The sequence below is a fragment of the Taudactylus pleione genome, unplaced genomic scaffold (genome assembly GCF_031769625.1).
Source record: "Taudactylus pleione unplaced genomic scaffold, aTauple2 ptg000270l, whole genome shotgun sequence".
In the NCBI taxonomy this organism is placed as follows: domain Eukaryota; kingdom Metazoa; phylum Chordata; class Amphibia; order Anura; family Myobatrachidae; genus Taudactylus; species Taudactylus pleione.
The window spans coordinates 8,264,977-8,290,907 of NW_028284672.1; the positions used below are offsets into that span (position 1 = coordinate 8,264,977).

General features: G+C 45.5%; 1 protein-coding gene across 2 annotated transcripts in view; it reads left to right on the forward strand.

Annotated features, from left to right (window-relative positions):
* Positions 1 to 12,176: 12,176 nt before the first annotated feature.
* Positions 12,177 to 25,931, forward strand: part of LAYN (layilin) — a 70,382-nt gene continuing 56,627 nt past the window's right edge. For both annotated transcript variants that reach the window (XM_088481421.1, XM_088481422.1), the window contains exon 1: positions 12,177 to 12,603. In XM_088481421.1, the coding sequence (XP_088337547.1) occupies positions 12,528 to 12,603 (76 nt within the window). In that variant the 5' untranslated portion in view covers positions 12,177 to 12,527. The remainder of the gene's footprint in view (positions 12,604 to 25,931) is intronic.

A 25,931-nucleotide genomic window follows, 5' to 3' on the forward strand; every position in this document is an offset into this window, starting at 1 on the left:
GACCGCATCTGATAATTTAATCTTCAGCATTTACAGTACAGTATGTTGTATCTGCAAGTTAATCGATCAAACTGGATTACCAAATTTTGTAATCGATCAAATTGGATTATCTGTGTTTTGTAAGTATATTATAATTATTATTTTTTTAAAGGCAGATAAGTATATTCAATACTGTATATACAATATTTCATTAATATGTAAGATACTGTATATACAATATTTCATTAATATGTAAGATACTGTATATACAATATTTAATATGTAAGATATTGTATATACAATATTTCATTCATATGTAAGATACTGTATATACAATATTTCATTCATATGTAAGATACTGTATATACAATATTTCATTGACGGTCAAGCTAATGGGACACATTTGTAAAAAATAATTTGTTTGGTGCAAGCAATGGAGCCAGAAATCATTAAAAAGACCAATTCCTGTTCTTGAGTCCCCTCGTGGTGTGAGTTAGTACAGAAAAAACTTACGAGCCCGGGGCGAGATCGGGCAGCTAGAGGGATGAGGTGCAGCGCAGTTTCCGCCATTTTTACACAATGACAACTCGCCTTAGAGTTTCGCTGTAAGTTGAATGCTTATAAGCTCACCTAGCAGCCAATGCAGAATTGAAGGCAAGTCATTGGTAATTGCTCCTGCATTTTGTGTTTGCTACTGAATGTTCACCATATGCACAGTTGCATACATCTTTGTGGACTGCCCCTATCCCGTAAACCTTGTATGATACCCATCTTCATCATCAGTGTGCACTTGTACCAGCCCTGTACTAGGTGCAAAAGATCCATTGGAAAACAGGTGCAATTACACTTCCGCAAAGCACATTTTGTTGGAAATGATGGGTGCACAGGTATGGAAATTGCAGAGTCATATAGGCACACATCAGCAAATGACTCAAACTATAAGTAGCCCAATTACTTAACCAGTGGTGTTGGTTTATTGAAGTATAGTAGGTACAGCTGTACTCACTGTTATATGCACACTGGTAATGGAGCAGAGTTTGAGCTGAGTGGGGTTCTATACAGCTTACCAGGCAGTGAGTGTATGCTGCAAACAGGTAGCGGTGCAGAGATGCTGGAACAGCTTTAGAAGCAGGTATTAAGCAGGTTTTCTCTAAGACTTCTGTCTGTCTGATTCACTACCAATCGCAACTGCGATTGCAACAGCGATTACGCACCCAGTTCAACTACGATAGTATGCTAATCCATTGCGATTGCTATGTCCTTGCAGCACTACATAAGGATGCCCACTTTACCTTACACACATGTTTATCAAGACTACGAAACCATCGGTAACATCGAGTACCGTCGCAGCTTCACGCACACTTGCACAAGGTCAGATCTCACTCAGAAATTGGTAACGTCAGTGCACGCTATGTGTCCTCAAGCTGCGTATGGCATCGCAGTGGATAATTTATGAACGTCCATGCAATGTTGTTCAAATGCACTGGCACGCCTGCGTTTCCCCGACCACCCCCCCCCCAAATGGCACTTCCTGACAATCACTCTGAGATGGGTCTGCATTGTCAGTGCTATTGCAGTCCCGATCACAGTGGTCAGCTCGCGCACGCACACTGCGATGCATACACATGCGCAGATCGCGACAATTGGCAAAGCATGCATATTAGCAGTTGCAATCCAAGCTGAATCAGGCCATAAGTAGGAGACTTCTGTCACCCACCATATCCACCTAAAGCAGTTTTTCTTAATACTCCATTGGAGAGAGAACTGTGACTCTTGTGAAATACCCATAAAAAACACTTTGTACCCGCACTCTGGGCCTGATTCAGAGCCGCTCGTAAGCGGCCGCTCGTTCGCTCCGAGTGATGTTCACACATCTGCGCATGCGTATGGGTTGTAATGCGCATGTGCCAACCAGTCAGTGCGGTCGGAAATCGTGTGCTCGCAAAATAGCGAATGCCTGCTAATTTGAGTGACAGGATGAGGCGTTTGTGGGTGGTAACAGGGGAAGGTGCTTGAAAACGGGGAGTGGAGATCCGAACGCAGGCGTGCCAAACGGTCAAAACGGGTGTTTAATGGGAGTGCATAATTAACAAAGCAGAGTCATCGACCACGTCACTTGGTTGTCTTTTAGCCTGAACTGCTCGCATGATTGCGGTAGGAAAATGCTACCACAAGAATAGCGAGCAGTTCATACGCCGTTCGATGTACTCGATTAATCTAATAAATAGCGGAGATGACGTATGATGCGAGCGGCCAGGGGGCGTTTTTTCAAAACAGCGAGCGCATGTTTTGTTCGCTCGTTCAGCCGTAGAGGCGTCAACAGACCGCAAAGAGCGAGCGCTCTATTTAAATATCCGGCCACTTTTTTCAGAACGACCGTCCGCAAATAGCGTCCGGCTCTGAATCAGGCCCACTGCCTGCTCCATTATTTATACACCCACACACCGTCCCACATATATACCTCCAACTCCACTGAGCCATCACATCACTTTATAATATACTTCAGTAAGCATTCAATCTACCAACACATATCCATACATACTAAATGCAGCGCTCCAACTTTTTTGTAGTGACCTGTAAAATAAATTTGGTTAAACACATGAAAAGACATCAACATATCATGTGACTTCAACTTGGCCTTCTCATAAGATATTTTAACAAAAGTTCCTTCACTGATAGAATGGCCCTTAAAATCAGTCTCTCGAGTAATAAACTTGGGACTGTTGCAACTATTATGATTCTTGATGCTTTTCACACTTTTGGTTTTTAAATCTTGTAAAGTCTTTTTTCCTATCTCCTATTTACATTTACACCAATCAGACTTTAGTTTTGGCTTCTGGATACCTTGACACTCACTGAAGGCAAAGTTTGAAAAATTCCTCATCATACCTCTTAGATGGTTTGCCGATATTTGATTTTGCAGAAGACCTCCTCTGTGGTTGAACTTCCTCGCTAATAGTCTCTGTTTCAGACATATTTTCAGTTGATGGCATGTCTAGTGACACTTACTTGTTCTAAATATCAACTTCCAGCCTTTCTTTAATTTGCATTGATCTTTAGAGATAACATCTCTGGACTTGACAATCTTTTTGGTATTTGGATTCCACAATCTGTAACCTTTGCTCTTATGGCAATAGACAAGCATGATGCACTTTACTGACTCTTTTCTCCTTTGGAATATGCACACAGGCCATACTTCCAAAGGTTCTGAGATCTTACACGTGGTTTTCTCTTTGACCACATTTCAACAGGTGTTATGTCCTATAGGGTAACTGTAGGTGAACGGTGTTTGAGATAAACTGCTGTGGAAATGGCTTCCGCCCAAAACTGATGGCCTATGCCTGCTTCTTTAACATGCATCTTGCTCTTTCTATTAGTGTATGGTTTGCTTATTCACTGACACCATTTTACTCAGGATTATAGGTAATGGTAAATTGAAGCTCTATTCCATATTTTCTTTAGAATTTCTCCACCTCCCTGGTGACATATTCTCCACTGTTATCAGGTCAAAGGGTCTTGAGTCTGTAACCTGTCAGATTTTCTACAAGTCTCTTGTAATCTGCAATCTTTTTTACCACTCCAGATTTTTATCTGATGAAGTACACATTTCATCTTTGTGAAGTCATCTATAAACATCACAAAATATCTGTATCCACTCACAGATTGTACTTACATTGGACCACACACACACATCTGAATGTACTATTTAAAGTGGTGTTGTAGCACTGATTGTTGATTGTGGAAACAGCTGCCGAATTTATTTCTCCACCATACAGCTCTTACATACAAGTTTCTCTGCATTAGTCACTGACATTCCTGTGGCCATCCCACTCTGTAGCTTCTGAACACTGTCATATGCAAGGTTGCCCAATCTTCTATGCCAGAGTTCCAGTAACTGTGACTCAGTTGTCATAATTGCATAACAGTGCTGCGTGTCAAGAACGTACAACTGCTGACACCTTGTGCCTGTAGCTATGATGTTCCCTCTTCTATTTCTCACAATGCACTTTCTTTTGGTGAAGTGAACTCTGTGGCCACTCTGTTCAAGCATACTGATGACTATAAGATTTGTTCCCATCTGGTATATAAAGCACATCTTGGATCTCTGTGACCTTTGTTCTTGTCTCAATTTTTAATAGAAGTTTTAATTGTTGCTACTTTAGTTGCTGGAAGGACTTGATTTCCAATTCCTTTTATAGTGATATGGTTACATTTGGTAAACTTGGTGAACCATTCCTCTTGACACTAAATTGCCTTGTTGTGCCTGAATCGATATACCAGTAATCCTTTCTGTGGCTACCTTTAACACTTAGTGCTGACTTATCTTTGTTGTTGCTTTTCTTCTCTATCTTGAATTTAAATGGTCTGAATTTCTCATTTTTGTGTGTAATGCAGTTGTCTTGGCACTTGGGAAACATGATGTCGCGTATATAATGTAAAATAATACTAAATATAAATACATTTATTGAGTATATTTGTATATAACCTGAGATAAATCAAATACCAGAGTTTGTGCTGTCTGTTCGCTGATGGAGGGAGGCTTACCAATAAACGGACAGACAGGAACAGGTGTGACATATCGGAGACAAGATTTCTGCATGAACCAGCTTTCATAAACAATGGTAGAACACTCATATACATGCATACACATTATTGAGTTTTTCTTCAAGAAGGCACCCTGTAGGGTAGTAGCATCTGTGGCAGGTACATAATTAGAAGTAACTGGGTCTCATAGGAAACTTTATGAAGGCCCCTACTTTACCACCTCCGCTGCTCACTCCCTACATTGGGAAAATATGGTCACCACTTCCATGGAGAGCTCATAGTAGGTTTGTAGCAGACACCAATGAGTAGTGTGACTGCTGCATGTCATGTTCCCTTCCAACATGATTAGGTGTCGGCATCTTAGCTGTCTCATTGTGCCATTGCGTGACATTATTGAATGACTACATGAGCTACTGAATTTTCGCCTTCATGAATACAAAATGTACAACTCTCACTACTTTATGTAAATATAAAAAAAAAAAATTAAGAGAATTAAAGAAATTATAAATAGTAGTATTTCCCACTTTGGCACATGCATCTGGCACATTTTGTCTCTGTCAGATTGAGCACACATATGTTTATATAGTTTAACCAGTATTTATTGTTTATTTTCATTTGGTTTCCTATTGTCAGTTTCACAAAAAGAAGGGTCTGGAGCAGGATTTCCTGTCACGTCAAGCAGCTTGGAAGCATAAACCAACTGGACAGTGGTCAGGAAATTCTGAGCATCAGTCTTTCTCCACCACACAGAAGGAAAAGCCCAACATGTATTGCAGCAAATGTCATTGCCCGATAGTGCAAGTAGAAACAAAAAAAGATAGCATAGCACAGTGCAAATTCATTTTGATTGCCAAATCCGTGTAAGGAAATACACTTATACTACACAGAATTTTGGAATTGGTTATATATGTTTAATAAATTGCCTCCTTATCGCTTGGATTCTTATTGTTGGTCCCCTTGTGTGCCCTACTGTCTCTCTGTCCTCTTTTCTTAATCCCCTTGTCTGTTGCTCCTGTCTCTAGCTTATAAGTGTTACCCTTGTCTTCTTTCTACCTACACCACATATTTTATATCAGGCAGCACCAGAGCCTAAGGGGTGTTTGCTGAGTCCAATGCTACTGTTTCTTGTGCCTTTGGGCAGCTGACTCTCTCTGCTCATCGGCCCAGTGGCAAACGCAGGATTTTGAAAGGGATGGTTCCAAATCCTTGGTTACCAAACCAATGAAAAGACATCTAGCCACAAATAAATAGACAGACAGACAGATAGATAGATAGATAGATAGATAGATAGATAGCAATACAGCTTACACAGGATTTAGGACCACTACAGTAAAATATACCACTCAGCCTATGACAGGGTACACACACTGACTGTCACAGACACACTGACAGACACACACACCTCTATCACTAAATAACATGAATGCATCAGACAAATAAATACAGCCAGCATGATTTATTAAAGACCCCCATTCCCCCTGTAGTGGTCCCCCCATTGCAATGCCCCCAATAGTAGTCCCCCTTATGCAGTGGCCCCAGTAGTACCCCTTATATAGTGTCGTCAGTTGTAGTCCGTCCTATGCAGTACCCCCAGTAGTGCCCCTTATATAGTGCCCCCAGTAGTGCCCCCTATATATTGCCCCCAGTGGTAGTCCCCCCTTTGCAGTGCCCCCAGTAGTAGTCCCCCCTATGCAGTTCCCCCAGTAGTAGTCCCCCTATGCAGTGCCCCCAGTAGTGCCCCTTATATATTGCCCCCAGTAGTAGTCCCCCCTATGCAGTGCCCCTTATATAGTGCCCCCAGTAGTAGCCCCCCAGTTGTAGTCACCCCAGTAGTAGTCCCCCTATGCAGTGCTCCTTATATAGTGCCCCCAGTAGTAGCCCCCCCAGTAGTCCCCCAGTAGTGCCCCTTATATAATGCCCCCAGTAGTAGTCCCCCCAGTAGTACCCCTTATATAGTGTCCCAAGTAGTAGTCCCCCTATTCAGTGCCCCCAGAATGGGCCACCCCCCTATTCAGTGCCCCCAGTAGCGACTCCCCCTATAAAGTGCCCCCAGTAGCGGCCACGCCCTCTATACAGTTCCCCCAGTAGTGGCCCCCCTATACAGTGCCCCCAGTAGCGCCCCCCCTATACAGTGCCCCTAGTAGTGGCCACCCCCATATACAGTGCCCCAGTAGCGACCCCCTATGCAGTACCAGTGTCAGTGCCCGTGCCCCATACACACACAAGAAAACCCTACAATTTACTTAAATCCCTGCTCCTCCTGTCCGCTCCTCCAGATCTGCTCTGCACCATGGGAGAGACGTCATGTGGCAGGAGCCGGAAGGCGGAGCTCATGAGTGAGCTCCAGCCGGCTCCCTCCATGGAGGCTCCGTCAGTCTGGGCCTCGCACCAAAAGGGGGGCGGCTGTCGATTTTGATCGACAGCTCGCACCGTTTTGGAGGCGTGGCGTGGGGGTGGCTTCACAAACGGAGGCGTTCCCATGTGAACGCCTGCCGTTTGTGGGCGGCCCCACTGACATCACCAGTGATGTCAGTGGGGGAGCTTCCTGCTCTATTAGAGCTAGAAGCTCTCTGGGGCTTGCGGCCACGAGACACTAACACAAGGGTCTCATCGCAATCACGATGGTCACGATGGTCTTGACCATCGCGACCATCCTCCTGGCCGCTTGCAATAGCTGTAGGTGGTCACCCACAGCTGTGCAAGCAGCTGGGAGGCCGCTCCAAAAAAAAAAAAAAAACACCCTGATTCAGAGCGAGCGCTCTTTCAGAGCGTCCGGCTCTGAATCAGGACCAGTGTGCCGGGTGTAGCAAAGCCAAATCATCCACGCAGGAGTCCTGGTGAACAGCACAGTTATGTAATATTCCATGCCTCTGTTACTGGTAGCACAACTCTTTGCTGGTAGAACAAATCTATAGATCTCAACTCAAACTGTGACAGATTTTTGTTCATCAAACTCTCAATTATCCTCTTAGCTTCGCCTGCTCCTTTTGTCTGACACCTTGGGGCTCATATATAGTTGGAAGCATTTGTGCCCTGAACGTGAACAGGAAACGAAACACATATGAAAAAGTGCATCAGAATGTATGTGCTCTGTTGGCAGACGGTGAACTGTAATGTGAGAAGTGCGGGGATAGGGCTACCTTAGCTGTCCAAACGCATTGGGGCGGGCCCAGACATAAAGGCTAGCCATGTGATGTCTAGTTCACAGACAGCCTGCAGCTACCTGTTAATACTGGCAAACAGCCCACGGGGCCTTTACAACTGAAAACTGGTGGGTACACATTAGACCATATGTCACCTGGTCCGGCGGATGGGGCCGACATATCGTCCACTTCCGCAAATGTATACCCACTATGGTCGTCCATCAGGGTCGTTCCATCGGCCTGCATGTAGGGCCAACGGAATGACCCAGCTGCCAATGCCAGACAGGTGAACAGAACGCATATAGTATATTCTGCACATGTTTTCCAGGTTTCTACATTCATAAATTCATAAATAACTTTTTATTTCCAAATTACTTTTGTATTTGTTTTCACTAAAAGTATTTAAAAGATCTAATTAACATCTAATTAGCTGCCATTTTGATGAACAGATTTGTTGCCTGTAGATGTATTGAGTATTTTCCAACATAATAATAATAATAATAATAATAATAATAATAATAATAATGATAATAATAATAATAATAATAATCGGCTTGTCATGTACAAGTATAATATAACATCCAGTTCAGTATAATTTGATGAGGCACTCTTTAAGAACACAGGGCCCGATTCAGAGCCGCTCGCAAAAAGCGAGCGCTCGCTCTGAATCAGGGCGGCCGCCTTTTTTTTTTTAAAACCGGCCTCCTGGCCGTTTGCATAGCTGTGGGTGACCACCCACAGCTTTTGCGAGCGGCCAGGTGATGGTCGCGACCATCGTGTTTGCGACGAGACCCTTGTGGTAGGGTCTCATTCCCGCAAGCCCTAGAGAGCCTCTGGCTCCAATAGAGCCGGAAGCTCACCACTGACATCACCCGTGATGTCAGTGGGGCCGCCCCCAAACGGCAGCCGTTCCTTCGGGAACACCACCGTTTGGGCAGCCACCTCCCCCCCCCCCCCCCCCCGAACCGCATACCAAACAGGGCGAGCTGTCGATCAACATTAACAACCGCCCCTTTTGGATGCAAGCGCCGGAGCAAGTGATTTTTCAACCATCGACCCGCTTGCGAGCGCATAGCGCTTGTGAGCGGGTCTGAATCAGGCCCACAGTACATTATACTATTGGGGCGCTGCCAATAATGTTATGCCTGGGGGCGGCCTGCCCACTAAATCCGCCCCTGCTTAAGACAACAGGATCTACCAATGAGGTCTACCAATGAGGTTGCTGCTATCAGCTGAGATTTATCAAACCATCTAAAGAAGACAAGGGGAGGTGCTGCCCAAAGCAACCAATCATATCCTAGCTGTCATTTACCTAGTACAGTTTATAAAATGATAGCTACCATCTGATTGGTTCCTATGGCCATCACTTGTTCTATTAGAAAGTTTGACAAATCTCCCCCACAGGAGGACTCATCTTATGGCTGCACCACCACACCACAGTCATGCCAGCATTTCTGTAACATTTATAACAACACAATGGGTTCCATTTAATGAGTCATGACCCCTTTAGCACTAGTTTCAGATGCTAAAATGGGTTATGACAGCAATCCTACATTTAGCACATAGCTGAAAACTTAACTTACTGCTGTTCATTTAGAAATTATTGCACCATCTATACATGACAGGCTTTGCTGAATCCCCGCCAGGTTAAAGCACTATACGCATGCACAGTGCCGGCTCCAGGGGTACCCTCGCCCTGTGCCGGCTCGGTGTAAAGCGGCTCTAGTCACGCGTGACCAAAAATGGGGGCGTGACCTAATCACCATCGGCCACGCCCCTAACTGCAGTTATTTGGGGCGTGCCCGCATGGCACGCCTCCCGTGTAACGTCAGGCTGGGGGAGAGCCCAGCACTCAGTCACTAGCTGGGCTTCCCCCAGGCCTCTCCTGGCACTGAATGGATACCATGCACTTGCGCGCAACATCCATTCAGCTACTCCGGGGTCCGGCACCACCGCACAACTGCGGCGGTGGGAGTGCCCAACTTCCCGATTTGACCACCCGCGGGACGCTTCGGCCCATGATGGAATAGCGGGACAGTGCTGTCCCACTGAAATCGGGATGTTGGGAGGGGGTGCGCCCTCTACGGGGCGGCGTCCCTATTCGACCGCACTGGTCGAACACCCCAAGAGCCGGCCCTGCACATGCACATTTGATAGCAACCCCTCACTAGCAGCGTTAGGCTGCCATCAACACAGCAGAGGACGCCGCCGAGGCGGAAGACAACGCCGGACCTCGCTGATGGTAAATATCGGCGGTATAAAAGTATCATTGCGAGATGCAGCAATGCTAAGGTAACTAAAGCAACAGCAACTAGCCCAATATGTAATACTTGAGGGCTAGAATATTAAAACTTTTTTTTATCATAATGTTTTCTTTATGGTGTATGTTCAATCACCTGCTCATCACTATCAGCATATTAGAGACAACACTATTACTAGGCCCTTGACATCAGTAGTAGCTTTAAAACAGAGCTCTAACAGATGGTCTGTCTGGCTTGCGGTGTGTCAAATCCACTAGCACAAAGATATATTAGTGATACGAGTTTATTCCAAATTATATCCCTAGGATCTCAACACGGGCTGCTGCTGATTTATGATGCTTCAATGGTTGTAAACTGGAACGTGAGACATTAAAGTATACTCGCATTGGTTCTATGAATAACTCCTTTTACACATTCCATCTCCCCAGTTTATACACAGCAGGATCATTAAGATCACAGTACTTTCTGGCACCGCTTTGCAGCCAGCTCCCTGCAGCGAGGGGAAAAGGGAAATAATACTCAGCTGTTAAATACACTCGGCCTCACACAGAAAAACAGAGAGTTGCAGGGAACAGAAACATTTTGCATGTCATCCTCACCGCCTCACACACCACAAGACGGGTCCTTGTGACGAACGTCAGTGGACCAAGAATATTGCTCCCCTGCTTTGGATTGCAGCGTGGATTCCAAGCACCCTGGGAAGCTTCAGGCTCATGGACATTTTCTGCTGAGTAAGTTTTTATTTAAAAGAACTACTGCAAAAGTTGAGTATCCCTGTGTGTAGTGCATTCTGCTGAGACAGCCTAGTACTGAGTAAGAAAAATGGTCTTTTTCTTTCTAAATGCAAAGGAGGCTCTAAAGTCTAAAGAATCAATAGCTGTCTTAAAATAGGAGATGTGTCTTAGGGATTTATTTTATTTTTTTTCTCTGACCACATCATTTTGTATCAGCAGCATCTCAAAAGCCCGTTTTATAGCAGTAGTACAATTACAGAGAGACACATCTTTAGGGTAAAGCTGTCTTTTTTAGGGACCATGGAGCCTGCTTCAGGGGAGGACGCTAAAGCATTCTCTCACAAGGCGGAATTCAATTTTTTCCAGCCCCTATCGCGCCCGACGGAGCTATTCAATTCTTGCTCCTGTCGGGCACGATGAGCTGCCAGCGCTACATTTCAGCTCGCGGCCCCTGGGGGATGAGAGCTAAAATGTGCGAAAAGTGACATGTTTGGGCGCCCAAACATCAGTTTTCGCGATCGCGCCCAGCACTTTGGTCGGGTTTAGCTGCTTTACGCGGCTAAACTTCACCTCTATGGGCGCGATCAGCACGAAAATTTTGGACAATTGTATAGCGGCCCGCGATCTCCTGTCACTTTAGACGGGAGATGCGGGCCGCGAAAACAATTGAATTCCGCCCACAGACCGCAGTTGCCAAAATATGCTAATGCCTTCCAAAGCCTAGTTGAGCATAGGGACGCCCACTGCTGCCTCCTCACAGCCGTCTAACAACGTACAAGAGTGTAAGCATCGGTAACATTAATGCACATTGAGCAGTCCCGCAGCATATAAATCAACACCCCCGATTACCTACCCCCAAACACTGACTATCTGTCACTCACTTTGCGAGTGATATTTCTGTGTGCAGGCGTAAAGGCAAAATAGTTGCGCCTACACACATGCGCAATGTCAAACAATCGCTCGATCGGCGTAACAAGCGGCATTACGTACATCTCTGTATCAGCCCCTTGTACAGTATGTGTCCAGAGCTGTCTTTGCATTTGTTAATGATTGCTTTTTGCATTTCTAGATTACAAACCAAACGAATCAATTGCAGCTTCATTTTCCACATTTATTTACCCGCAAACTAATGTTTTTGGCCACTATTGCTTGGCTAAAGTTCCAGTAAAGGCCGCAGAGTTTAGGGTCTATCGTTCGGATTATTGATAAAGACAATTTGATCTATAGTCTATACCTTTCCATTCTGCAATAGGACAAGAGGTTTAATAAAAGCCACCCTGATCTGGGAATAAAGAACATGAAAATAGATTTTCCTTTGGATGCATAGAACCATTTCTTACATACCATACATCAATGAGGATCATCCCATAGGCAGTAACCAGAAATCACTGGTTATGGAAGGAGCATTGGAGAACTGGATATAAAGTATACAGTATGTCAGCTACTCCTGGGAGCTGCCCTAACAGCGGTAACAATCAATCAGGAGGTTTTAAGAAGTCATTGCTTTCAAGTAATTAAACTGACAGTGCCCAGCTTTGGGACTCCCGTCATGTTCTTACTTTAATGAAACAGAAATCAAGCAGCTGCCTCTATTGGTTTGACTGAGGCTAAATCCTGCCCCTCTTCAACTATATCTGATAGGAGTGTATTGATCATCACAGTGTGGAATATTCATTTAGGGCTGAGCAGTGGGACTTGCGGGCTCTCTCCAGCTATAAGATCCCTTGTTCAATGAGGGGAATCCTGGAGGATGCATTCCCTCCCCTGCACATCAGGACTGTAACCATCAGTATACACCTTCTGTTCTCTTTGCACCTCAACTGCATACAGCACTGCAAGAAGGAAACCTAAGTGACATTCCAAGGATGGATCTTATCAAGGCTGCTTTCAGTATTATGGTTTTCTATTTCCATTTCTGTAAAGGGACAAGCCTGCAAAGTGGTGAGTACGAAATGTATGCAGTTACAGGATAGAAGAGGAACATGTGTTATAATTGCAGGTGCTAATCAAATTGCCTTGCTTTTCTTTGCAGAAACTTATAGTGGCTCTTAGGGGTAATTTCCTTTTATACTTTATACCTTTGAAAGATACATATTGCACTGATTTTTTTTGCACAGCAACCTAAAGCAGTTACCAGCTGAACCCCTGATTTTGCAAAGTGTCTTACACAAGAACCTGCAGTATTTTCAATGCCTGACTACCCTACACCGTATACATTTATAATATGTAACTGTATTATTTATCATTATACATACATGCACACAGTATATATACATATGTAGATAGATACTGTATTTGTATGCATGTCTGCATGTAACAAGTGTAATACCTGAGGTTGTGCTTACTACTGATTAGATAATTGCACAGACAGTGGTTTTCATTGAAACAATGAGTTAAATGCATTCTGCTCTTTTATATGTATTTAATTAAAATACTTATGTTATAGCATATTATTTTCATTGTCACTGACATTTCCAAAGCTGAAAGGATCTTTCATTAGTCTGCTGAACTCTTGCCCTTGAAAGAAATGTATTAATAAAATGTGTTTCCTGTTTCATAGGCTGAGAATAAGTGAATATGTGTTCAGGAAAAAACTGGCGTGCTCTTCCTACATAAGGGGAAAATGATGCTGACGACCAGTCAGTGCATGAGACACAAAACAGTTTATAGTACAGAAGAAAACGATGCATGCTGGTGTAGTCTGTGCACCGCCTATGTAATGTATGGCCCATGTGAATAATAGCCAATAAATTATAGTATATGGATCATTGCTCTCTTTAGTATTTGACTTCTTCCCTTCTGTGTATTCTCCATGCAGAATGCAATAGAGGGAAGCTCAAATAGCAGTAGTGAAAAGTCATGGAAAGCATGGGATTGTGTAATGGTATAAACAGTTCACCGCCAGAAAGATCTTGTACTAACAATGACTAGAACAATAATCTCTGTCCAAGGGGTTTTCATAAAACATGCATTTCATATCATCATTTTAAGATGCGTTTCGTGGGGGATGAGAGCATACAGTACTAGATTATATTTTTGACATTCACCTATAAATCGCTGCAAATTGCATAAAGTTTTAGGTGGTTATGTCCTCCAAGTCGCGGGCTATTATATTATGAAAATCTAAACTGCTGGCGATGTGTGTTGATTTTATAATCTACACATTGCCGGTGGGGGGTGGCCCAAGAGTGTGGAGTACCCCTGTTATTTCCACTACCAGCATTAAGCTTTAGCAGCCAGTGTTGGTGGGACTAGCTCAGGATAGCATAATGAGTCTCTGACAGGAGAAAAGCAGTTCTTCCTGCTTCCTCCCTGTCTTCTCCACCCCCTTTCACTGATACCTGGCCAATCAGAGGTGTCTCTGCAGGGATAAGCAGTGATGTCTATCTTCCTGCTTTCTCTCCTTCATACTGTCTGTATGTTCAATATATAAATATTATCTGTAACTTTGCTGTATATCAGACAGCAGGTCACAGAGTAGTCTGTGGCAGGCTACAGGTAGGGAGAGATGTGGCGGCCGGGTAATGGTATGCTGGCTGTGGGGGCTGCATCCTCCTCTCCCTCCACTACTCTAGCTGCTGTGTTCTTTGCTCACTGGCTCCCAGCTGTCATGTACACATTATAGATGTGGAGAAGCTGCTGTGGTTTGGGTGAGTGAAGCACCAGATTGTTGTTGCCCCCCCCAGGCTCGGCGACAGGGGGGTGCAGTGGGTACTCCTGTCCTGGACCTGAAGGTTTAGTGGGGCCCCGCTAGATGGGGCTATAGTGCTGCCCCAGGATGTGACGTTGCCAGCGGGGATCTGCTGCTGCCGCCGGGTGATGGGAGTTGCTGTGGAGAGTGACGGTGGCTGGCCTCTGCGGGGGTGGAGAACAGAGGTGCTGGTGGCTGTGACTAGTGACTATCCCCTAGGCTGGTCCTCCCAAGAATAGGTCACTAAATGATGATGAAGTATGTAGAGATCCAGCATCAGATACCAGCACATGCAATTTCCACCACCAACACCTTCATCATCAACCTCCTCATTAGAGTTCAGAGATAGTCTTCCTGCATTCAATTTGCAAAGGCAAGCTAACTCCACTAATGCAATGCATGATTCCTAAGAAAGCTCCTTGCAAGCTAGTGTTGCTACTGCTATGGGTGAATCTTCAACACAGAAGGGGACCAAGAATACTAGTACTTTTACACCATTGTCTGTGAAATAAGCATTTGCAAGAAAAAGCAAGTACAGTATGACAGCTGCCATCCTGTTGCACATAGATCATTGAAGCCATGCCGGCTATGTTAGCATTAGAGCTGCGTCCAATATCCGCCATCAGTGCATCTGGTTTTAGCAGATTGCTGTAGTTGAGATCATGTGTCCACGCTGCCACATTTCCATCTTGATTCTATTTAACCAGAACAGCAATTTCACCAGTATTGGGACAATAAACAAAAAGTTATTCTTTGCCTAGAAAATGCCATTGTATGAGCTTAACTACAGATATGAGGACAGGCGGTATGGGTCAAACTACTAAAGATTACATAACTGTGACAGCCCACTGGGTGGGTATTCACAGGCAGGCTACTCCCTGTATCACTGGCTTTACTAAGAAGCATGCCAGTGTCAATGTGTTGAAAAAACTCAGGGATGTGATAGCAAAATGGCTTACCATGCAAAAACTCTTCTCAAGATTTGTAATTCCTCATAATGCAAGTAACATTGTACAAGCATTACAACTGAGTGAATTGCAACACAAACCATGTTTTTTGCACAGTAAACATGGTGGTTCAGAATTTCTTAAAAATTATATGTCCGGAAAGGAGATACTGACTGTGGTAAAATTTCTGGGTATTTCCGTATTCAGCAACCACATTTAGAACATTGCATCAACTGCGAAAAAAGTTTGAATTGCCATGCCACCAACTGAAGCAAGGTAGAACTCCACCCTTTATATGCTTTAGCGACTGGAGGAACAACAACAATTCATCATAACGTACCCATCAAGCCATGAGATAGGGAGATGGGGGACTTATTACCAACATACTACAGAACACTGGAGAATATCTCGGTTTATGCAAGCTACTGAAACCATTTGAAATTGTAACCTATGAAGTGAGTTCAGACATTGCCAGCTTGAGTCAGGCCATACCCTTAATTAAACTAATGGAAAAGCAGCTAGAGAAGCTGAAGGAGCAGATGAAACTAAGCGATTCTGCTAGGTATGTTGGACTTGCAGATCAAGTTCTTTATTCACTTCGCCAGGACCTAAGGGTTTGCAACATCGTGCAGTTGGAACACTACATTTTGGCAACCATGCTTGATCCTAGGTTTAAGTCTTATCTAATGTCCTTGATGACGGGGCACTATCAACGCTGCTATCTATAAAATAGCGCGCCAATGTGCCAGGCAATGTATGAACAGTGGGTGGAACTGACCATTCCGACAGCTGCAGCTATCGATTTCGACAGCCACAGCTGTTGTTGGCCTAACACCACAGCAGGGACCGCACTTTCCCTGGCTGCAGTGACTGCTGGTCTCTGGGCTGCATGTGAGATCTTGCAATGCTTGTGAGATCTCACGCATGCCCAGTGGATCCGGCCGGGAGGTGAAACAAAGCGCATCAGCACTAGGCTGATGTGCTATGGGCTCTGGAAGGGATCGCCGGAATCGGTATATAATACCGACATACGGGATCCAAGCGGTCAGAATCCTGATGCCTGGATCCCGACAGGGTTAACATACCAACACTTACCCTAACCCTCCCTTCCTGGTGCCTGAACCTAACCTCTCCCCTACTGCCTAAATCTAACCTCCCCCCATAGTGACTAACCCACCCCCCTTAGTGCCAAACCTTTAAACCTAACCCTACCCCCCACCTCGCTACTTACCTTTGGCATCCCAGCGGTTGGGATGCCAGCGCCGGGATTCTGACCGTCGTCGGTTTTCTGGAGCCAGTAAGGTAAGCGTCGGCATCCAGACTGCCGGGATGCCAAATGTATACCGGGATTGCCGGAGGTGGGAGACGTTTATACATCTCGTCGGTACTGCTTCCTGCTTGACCTCAGTAAAGAGGCGAAGCAGAAAGAGTTATGGAGACATGATCCGTGCCGCTATAATACATATCCCCCTCTATCTGCCAACTGTCTATAATTTTCAGGGAATGTCCCATGTTTTAAATATGTGTCCACGAAAGTGTCCCTATTTTCTAAAATGACCAAGCAGAAAATACTGTATCTTAGATGAAGTTTTGCCACCTGTTCTTATTCATTAGGCTTTGAATGGTAATACAGATTGAAAGTCAATATTTAAAATGTAAAACAGCACTTATTAAATGCAAGTAACCTGAATTGATTGTGATTGTAGTGTTCCATTTCTGTGGATTCTCCTGACTCAGTGTTGGCAACAATGAAGCTGTGTGTATGAATATTTCAGGCAGAAGTGTTTCATACGTCCAAATATAAAACGAAGTAAACTAGAATAGTTTGGTGTAAATGTATACTGTAATTATCTGAAATCCAACTGTTATGGAAACTGTTATACACAAGTCTCAAAAACTGTATTAGACTTGAACGGGTTGGAAAAGGTGTTTATTGTCTACATCAGTGGTGTCAAACTCGGGTCCTCCAGCTGCAGTGGAACTACACATCCCAGCATGCAGTGCCACAGTTTTGCTATTAGGGCATGTTAAAACTGTGGCAGGGCATGCTGGGATATGTAGTCCCACAAAAGCTGAAGGGCCCGAGTCTGACACCACTGGTCTACATGAATCTTTATATATCTAAATGGCATCTTTAATACAACTGAAAACAATAGTTTGAGATATATTGTGGATTAATTTATATTTTATATATAAAGGGGTGAAGTACGCAAAAAGATTTATATGTGGTTAAGGGGACCAAGAAGTGTTACATGCATAACTGGATGCAGTCATGAGGGTCAATCCAATTAGGTGCGAGGTGCAAGTTGCTATTTTCTCTTCGAATTCGCACATTTTGCAATCCAATTACCAACTTGCATTGAACCAGGGGCAGAACTATGGGAGACAAGAGTGAATTTGCATTTTTCCATTTGCACCTCCCTGAGGGTGAGAGATGGAAAGGAAAATCTTTATTTTAAGGTTAAAATGTCAGGACATTGGGCTGAACCCCTTGGACACCCTCCCTAATGACTAATTAGGCAATTGGAAATTTACAATTAGCTTAATTAGTCCAATAATTACATGTAATTTTTTGGGGGTAAAAAAAATGGCTCAAGTTACTCCAAAATCAACTTTTCCGTTAGTTTAGGCACACCAAAATTATTTACAGCATTTTTTTAATTGAAAAATAATTGTTTTTTTTTTATATATTTTTTTTTTTTACAACTTTTCAAAGTGCCCTCAAAGTACCTCAAAAATCACCTTTTATCCTACTTTTTTTTGCATTGTTCATTTATTCGTTTGAGATTAAACAAATTAAAGATTTTTAAAAAAGCACAAATCAGCCATTTGACACCATTTAAAAACCTTCAGTACTTTCCTAATGCCCAGAAACAGCCTTCTAAACGGTCCTGCTAATGAAATTATCAATTTTGGGTAGAGATGTGCGCCGACCCCAGTGTTTTGGTTTTGGATCTGTATCTCCCGTTTTTGGATCTGGATTGGTTTTGCCAAAACCGTCCCTCCTTTTTGTTTTTGGATCTGGATTTTTTCTTTAAAAAATCATAAAAACAGCTAAAATCACATAAAATGGGGCTGTTTTTGTTCCTACAGTATTAATAACCTCAATCACATTTATTTCCACTCGTTTCCATTCAATTTTGACCACCTCACAGCTCACTATATTGTTTTCATCCAGTTTAGGCCCAAAATTTGCACCAAGCTAGCCAGCTGACTAAGCTAAGTGGCAGCAGTGGGCAGCACAAACACGTGGCAGTTCAACTTCCAACATGGCACATCAGGAAGCAAATGTTCTTGTCTTTGCCACTGAGACTGCCTATTGCAAAATGAAGGAAGTCTCCACACTTCCACTTGAGGGGCTTGGAAGTGGGTAATAATGATGATGTGTGTATTTTTTTTTCTGGGGGGTAGTAGGCTGAAGTTTTGCCTAGGCTGCCGAGAAACCTTGCACCGGCACTGGGGGGTCTGTGCACATCTCTAATCTAATCTGATCTAAGCAAAGAATTATTACTATCTTACATATAGCAAGAACAGATGAGAAAAATAACTTCTTTGTCAGGTACTCTTTGTACAAAAATGTAGTAATCTAACTTTTATTGGACAGTAATATATATGTTATAAATCCAAGTACCATCATTAGGAAAGACAAAAATTCAACAAACCAATACAATATATGTAATATACAATTGATACACAAATATAGCCCTTAAGAAGCTTTATGGTCTCTGATTGCCAGCAGCTAACGCGACGGGCTGCTGAGTAGAGCACATGGGGTCTAAGTGGGTTTATGTATTAAGCCTTGGATGGAGATAAAGTAGACGGAGATAAAGTACTGTATCAGCCAGCTCCTAACTCATTTTTCAAACACAGCCTGTGACATGACAGGAGCTGATTGGCTGGTACTTTATCTCTATTCACTTAACCTCCAACCAAAGCTTAGTAAATAGACCCCTTTATTTGTGGGCTCTATACAGCTGTCAGTTGGGAGGTACAGTATGTTTGTACCGGTATAGCAGAGCATCCATGGTGTGGCTGAGCCCTATGTCCCGATCATCTCATCTCCAATGTTGGGAGGTATGTATTTGGGATTGTACAACATACCCAGACAGTACAGAGTGTTGTGCAGCGAGGCATCTAATTAGAAGAAGAGTGTCCCTAAAAATAATTTTACATTTCTTCTTGCATTTTATATTCTAGAAGTGGGGCAAAGAAGGGGCACCAAAGAGCAGACATGGTCACATTACGTGGAACGATGCCACATCATTTTCAAGGGTGCGCCCATCATTTTGGAAAAACCCAGCTGCTCAATCTGTGTATCTTATTGGACATTTCTACAAATGAAACTGAAGACTTAGTTTACTGTAACAGGGCGGGATAGCAGGGTTAGTGTGTCCCAAGACAGATGATTGGCACACAGCAACATACACACTACATTGAGTCACACTTCATTAGCCCTGGGTTGACAAGGTCACAAAAGGTTAAATCCAGTAACAAGTGAAGATTCCACATGACACGTTAATATAACTGGTTGTCTGTCAAATGCCGACTTCACAGTCTTAATCTATGACTAACAAAACTCTTAGAGCATACTTGCCAACATTTGAAAAAAAAAATTCCGGGAGATTGCCATAATCAAATGTACGCTTCCAAGGGGCTGTATCCTGCTCTGCCTAAGGGGCTTGTATAGTCCCACCCAAATGAGCATAACTAATGCTACCCATTGGAATTTCCAGTTCCACCATGTTGTCCTCTAAGCTAAAAAAAATCACAAAGACCAACTCAGGACATAGCCAGAACTTTGTTGTCCTCTTCCTGGAATGGTCTTATTCTCAGAGCTCAATCCCTGCCCTCCCCTCACCTCACTACACAAGGCGGTTATCCAGGAGAAGCCTACTCTCTGACAAATGCCGGGCTTACTGGTTTGCTCAGCTGTCCCTGTGAGAGGGAAATTACAGTGTGGGAGATTGATCATATTAGAGTGGGGCTTTACTGAGAGGGAGCGACCTCCGCCGGGATCGGTATGACTGACTGCCGGCGGTTCAAATCCCAATGCTGGAAGACCGGCACCAATGAAAATCCTGATCGGTAAGTACACTAACTATACCTAACCCTTTCCCCCTCTTAACCCTAACCCTCCCTTAGGGGTGCCTATCCCTAACCTCCCCCCCTAGTGCCTAAACCTAACCCCCCATAAGTGCCTAAACCTAACTCACCCGTCCCTGCAGCCTAAACCTAACCCTCCCAGGGGGTGCATAACACTAACCTCCCCCGGGGGTGCCTAACCCTAACCCTCCCAGGGGGCTGCCTAACCCTAAGTCCCCCTGGGAGCCCCCCCCCTCGCGGCTGTCCGTGCCCACCGCCCGGCTTGCCTTCGTTCGTTATGCCAGGCGTCGGGCTCCTGGCATAGGGATAATGATAGGCGGTGGGATTTCGACGCCTATCATTTGTACCCTGTCGGGATTGCATACCCCTCCGCCTACAGTTTATTAGCTCTGACTAGTCCCCCTTTTCAGGTCAGGCAATGGGCTGGACCCAATTGCTTAGCGGACAATTCCAGGAACTTGGTAGACAACTATACGGTCTGGGTCCAGAGCCCCCGAAGCTAATGGGCCCCATTGCAATGGCACCTCCTACAGCATTGTTGCTATGGCCACGGACCAACTATTTCTAGCAATACTTTCCTCAATTAGGGCCAAAAAATCTTTCTACTGGTATTGGTCCTCAGTGCATTAATATATATTTAGAGCTTGATAGGAGTCCCTGTTATCAACTGTAAACCAGTGGTGTAAGAATACCCAGTCTAGTCTAGGGTATTAGTTCGACATCTTTGTAGTCTGGGCCACATACTGTCTGTTGTATAAGTGACGCAGCATGTGGCCATTTACACAGGCTTCACGTCAGCAGTGGGGTAGATAGAGGGAGGGAGATCTTGCCACGGGATGTAGTCTATATATGTATAGAGTCTATATATATGTAGTCTATATACAGACTACAAGGATCGGTGCTCAGAATGCTGGCAACGTAAGCCTGATGCCAGTCAGAATCCCGGCACCAGCATCCCAACTGCCGTCATCCCTATGGAAAGTATTGGGGTTAGGGGGATGGGTAGAGGTAAGGCACTAGGAGGAGGGTTAGGGATAGGCTGCGGGGGGAGGGTTAGGTTTAGGCTGCGGGGGGAGGGGTAGATTTAGGCTGCAGGGAGGGAGAGTTAGATTTAGAGGTAGGGTTAGGATACTTATCGACAGGTGTCAGTATCCTAACCCTGTGGAGATGGTAGTGTCTAGACTCTGACCGGGATACCGAGCGCCGAGCTCCTGCACCCTACCCCTTGCCACCGCTGCTATGACCTTTAACATTTTTGTAATTGTGCCTAGTACAAAGAAATACTTTAGCTGGAGACTGAGCCGTAACTAGTCATTTTGGTGCCCTGTGCGAAAAAGAGCATCGGTGCCCCCCCCCCCCAAAAAAAAATAAAAATTAAAAAATAAAATAAAATAAAAATAAATGGGACATCACTTATATTTTTACTTATTCAATATCTGTTATGCTGGGTTTACTGTGTGCATGGAATGACTGCTCCAACCAGAAGGCACAGACTTATGGACTGACTTTGTCATGGCACACACACACACATATGTAGTCTCTGTAATCTCAGCACATATGCATACACACACCCATGTAGTCTCAGCACACATGCACACACCATGCACTCTCAGCACACATGCAAACACCCTGCAGTCTCAGCACACATGCACACACCATGCAGTCTCAGCACACATACACACACCATGCACTCAGCACACACACCATGCAGTCTCAGCACACATGCAACTACCATGCAGTCTCAGCACACATGCACACACCCTGCAGTCTCATCACACATGCACACACCCTGCAGTCTCAGCACACATGCACACACCCTGCAGTCTCATCACACATGCACACACCCTGCAGTCTCAGCACACATGCACACACCTTGCAGTCTCAGCACACATGCACACACCCTGCACTCTCAGCACACATGCACACACCCTGCACTCTCAGCAGACTGACATGCACACACCATACACTCTCAGCAGACAAGCACACACCCTGCAGACTCAGCACACATGCACACACCCTGCAGTCTCAGCACACATGCACACACCCTGCAGTCTCAGCACACATGTACACATCCTGCAGTCTCAGCACACATGCACACACCCTGCAGTCTCAGCACACATGTACACATCCTGCAGTCTCAGCACACACACCCTGCAGTCTCAGCACACATGTACACATCCTGCTTTCTCAGCACACACACCTTGCAGTCTCAGCACACATGCACACACCCTGCAGTCTCAGCACACACACCATGCAGTCTCAGCACCCCTGCACACACACTACAGTCTCAGCACACCTGCACACACCCTGCAGTCTCAGCACACATGCACATACCATGCACTCTCAGCAGACTGACATGCACACACCATACACTCTCAGCAGACAAGCACACACCCTGCAGTCTCAGCACACATGCACAACCTGCAGTCTTAGCACACATGCACACCCTGCAGTCTCAGCACACATGCACACACCCTGCAGTCTCAGCACACATGCACACACCCTGCAATCTCAGCACACATGCACACACCCTGTAGTTTCAGCACACATGCACACCCTGCAGTCTCAGCACACATGCACACACCCTGCAGTCTCAGCACCCCTGCACACACCCTGCAGTCTCAGCACACATCATGAACTCTCAGCAGACTGACACAACATACACTCTCAGCACACCTGCACACACCCTGCAGTCTCAGCACACCTGCACACATCCTGCAGTCTCAGCACACATGCACACACCATGAACTCTCAGCAGACTGACACAACATACACTCTCAGCACACATGCACACACCATATAGTCTCAGCAAACATGCACATACCATGCACTCTCAGCAGACTGACACAACATACACTCTCAGCACACATGCACACACCATATAGTCTCAGCAAACATGCACATACCATGCACTCTCAGCAGACTGACATGCACACACCATACACTCTCAGCAGACAAGCACACACCCTGCAGTCTCAGCACACATGCACAACCTGCAGTCTCAACACACATGCACACCCTGCAGTCTCAGCACACATGCACACACCCTGCAGTCTCAGCACACATGCACACACCCTGCAATCTCAGCACACATGCACACACCCTGTAGTTTCAGCACACATGCACACCCTGCAGTCTCAGCACACATGCACACACCCTGCAGTCTCAGCACCCCTGCACACACCCTGCAGTCTCAGCACACATGCACACACCATGAACTCTCAGCAGACTGACACAACATACACTCTCAGCACACCTGCACACACCCTGCAGTCTCAGCACACATGCACACATCCTGCAGTCTCAGCACACATGCACACACCATGAACTCTCAGCAGACTGACATGCACACAACATACACTCTCAGCACACATGCACACACCATATAGTCTCAGCAAACATGCACATACCATGCACTCTCAGCAGACTGACATGCACACACCATGCATTCTCAGCAGACTGACATGCACACAACATACACTCTCAGCAGACAAGCACACACCCTGCAGTCTCAGCACACATGAACACACCCTGCAGTCTCAGCACACATGCACACCCTGCAGTCTCAGCACACATGCACACCCTGCAGTCTCAGCACACATGCACACACCCTGCAGTCTCAGCACACATGCACAATCTGCAGTCTCAGCACACATGCACACCCTGCAGTCTCAGCACACATGCACACACCCTGCAGTCTCAGCACACATGCACACACCCTGTAGTTTCAGCACACATGCACACCCTGCAGTCTCAGCACACATGCACACACCCTGCAATCTCAGCACACATGCACACACCCTGTAGTTTCAGCACACATGCACACCCTGCAGTCTCAGCACACATGCACACACCCTGTAGTCTCAGCACACCTGCACACACCATACAGTCTCAGCACACATCCTGCAGTCTCAGCACACCTGCACACACCCTACAGTCTCAGCACACCTGTACACCCTACAGTCTCAGCACACCTGCACACACCCTACAGTCTCAGCACACCTGCACACACCCTACAGTCTCAGCACACACCCTTCAGTCTCAGCACACCTGCACACACCCTGCAGTCTCAGCACACATGCACACACCCTGCAGTCTCAGCACACCTGCACACCCTGCAGTCTCAGCACTCCTGCACACACCCTGCAGTCTCAGCACACATGTACACACCATGCAGTCTCAGCACACATCATGTAGTCTCAGCACACATGCACACACCATGAACTCTCAGCAGACTGACACAACATACACTCTCAGCACACATGCACACACCATGCAGTCTCAGCACACATGCACACACCATGCAGTCTCAGCACACACACCATGCAGTCTCAGCACACATGCACACACCATGCAGTCTCAGCACAAATGCACATACCATGCAGTCTCAGCACACATGCACACATCATGCAATCTCAGTAAACAAACATAGATACATAGGTAGATTCAGCACACATACATAACACACATGTAGCCTCAGCATATGCATATACACATGACAGAATTATCAGCAGCGGTAAACAGCAGCACTGCTGTGGAGTTACTGTTGTCAGTACTTACCATTAGCACTGCCGAGTCTCTGCATGCAGGAGAAGAGAGAGGTGGCCAGACGGGAGCCCCACTGAAGAGAGACCTGCTGCCCTTGTATGCATCAGTCCATGGTTAGGTCTAGACTATAGACCTGTGAAGTCACACCCACGTGACCCGGCCTGAAAGGGGGAGGGGCGACAATGCTAACGGGGGACCAAAAGTGTCCCCTCGCAGGCTTGCTACGCTCGCCACGCTTTGGGCACGGTGGCTCGCTGCGCTCGCCACAAATATTTATTCCCCCTCTATGCCCTAGTGGATGGTAACGCAGGAGCGGTCCAGCCTCCTGCAGCGGTCACGTGGTGGATACGTCACAGAGGTCCTTTAGCCACATAGGAAATAGCAGCAACCATCAGTCCATGCCCCTGACTACACCAGCCACCCAACATCCTTTGCATCAGCCAAAGGACGTTCCACAGGGGCTGCTGGGAAACGTAGTCCCTTCCACCTCTGTAACACTGGTCACAGAGGTGGAAGGGACTCCATTTCCCAGCAGCCCCTGCGAAACGTCCTTTGGTGTAAAGGATGCTGGCAGTTCACATGACTGCTCTTTGCAAAGCAGCAGCCCCCTGCTAGATAACTGCAAGGACCCGCCCTCCCGTGCTGCCGGGGGACCTGTCACTGTGCAACGCACCTTTATTAATATAAAGCAGTTGCCCGGCGTATAGTGATTGCAGTGGGCGGCCGGTTCCGCCCTCAGGGCTGTTGCACTCTGTGCAGCTGCACCGACTGCACCAACCTAGCTACGGTCCTGGCTAGAAATACAAATGGACACTGGCCTATCTATAACACTGGGGAACAGTCAATCTGTTTCCAGGGATTTAAGAGTCGATTTCGATTTATTTTGTGCTCCTGATCATGAATATGCCATGCTTATTTTTCAATTGGCTCTAGTTTTTGAGATAGGCATATGTCTTTAATATTTATGAAAAATTCAAATA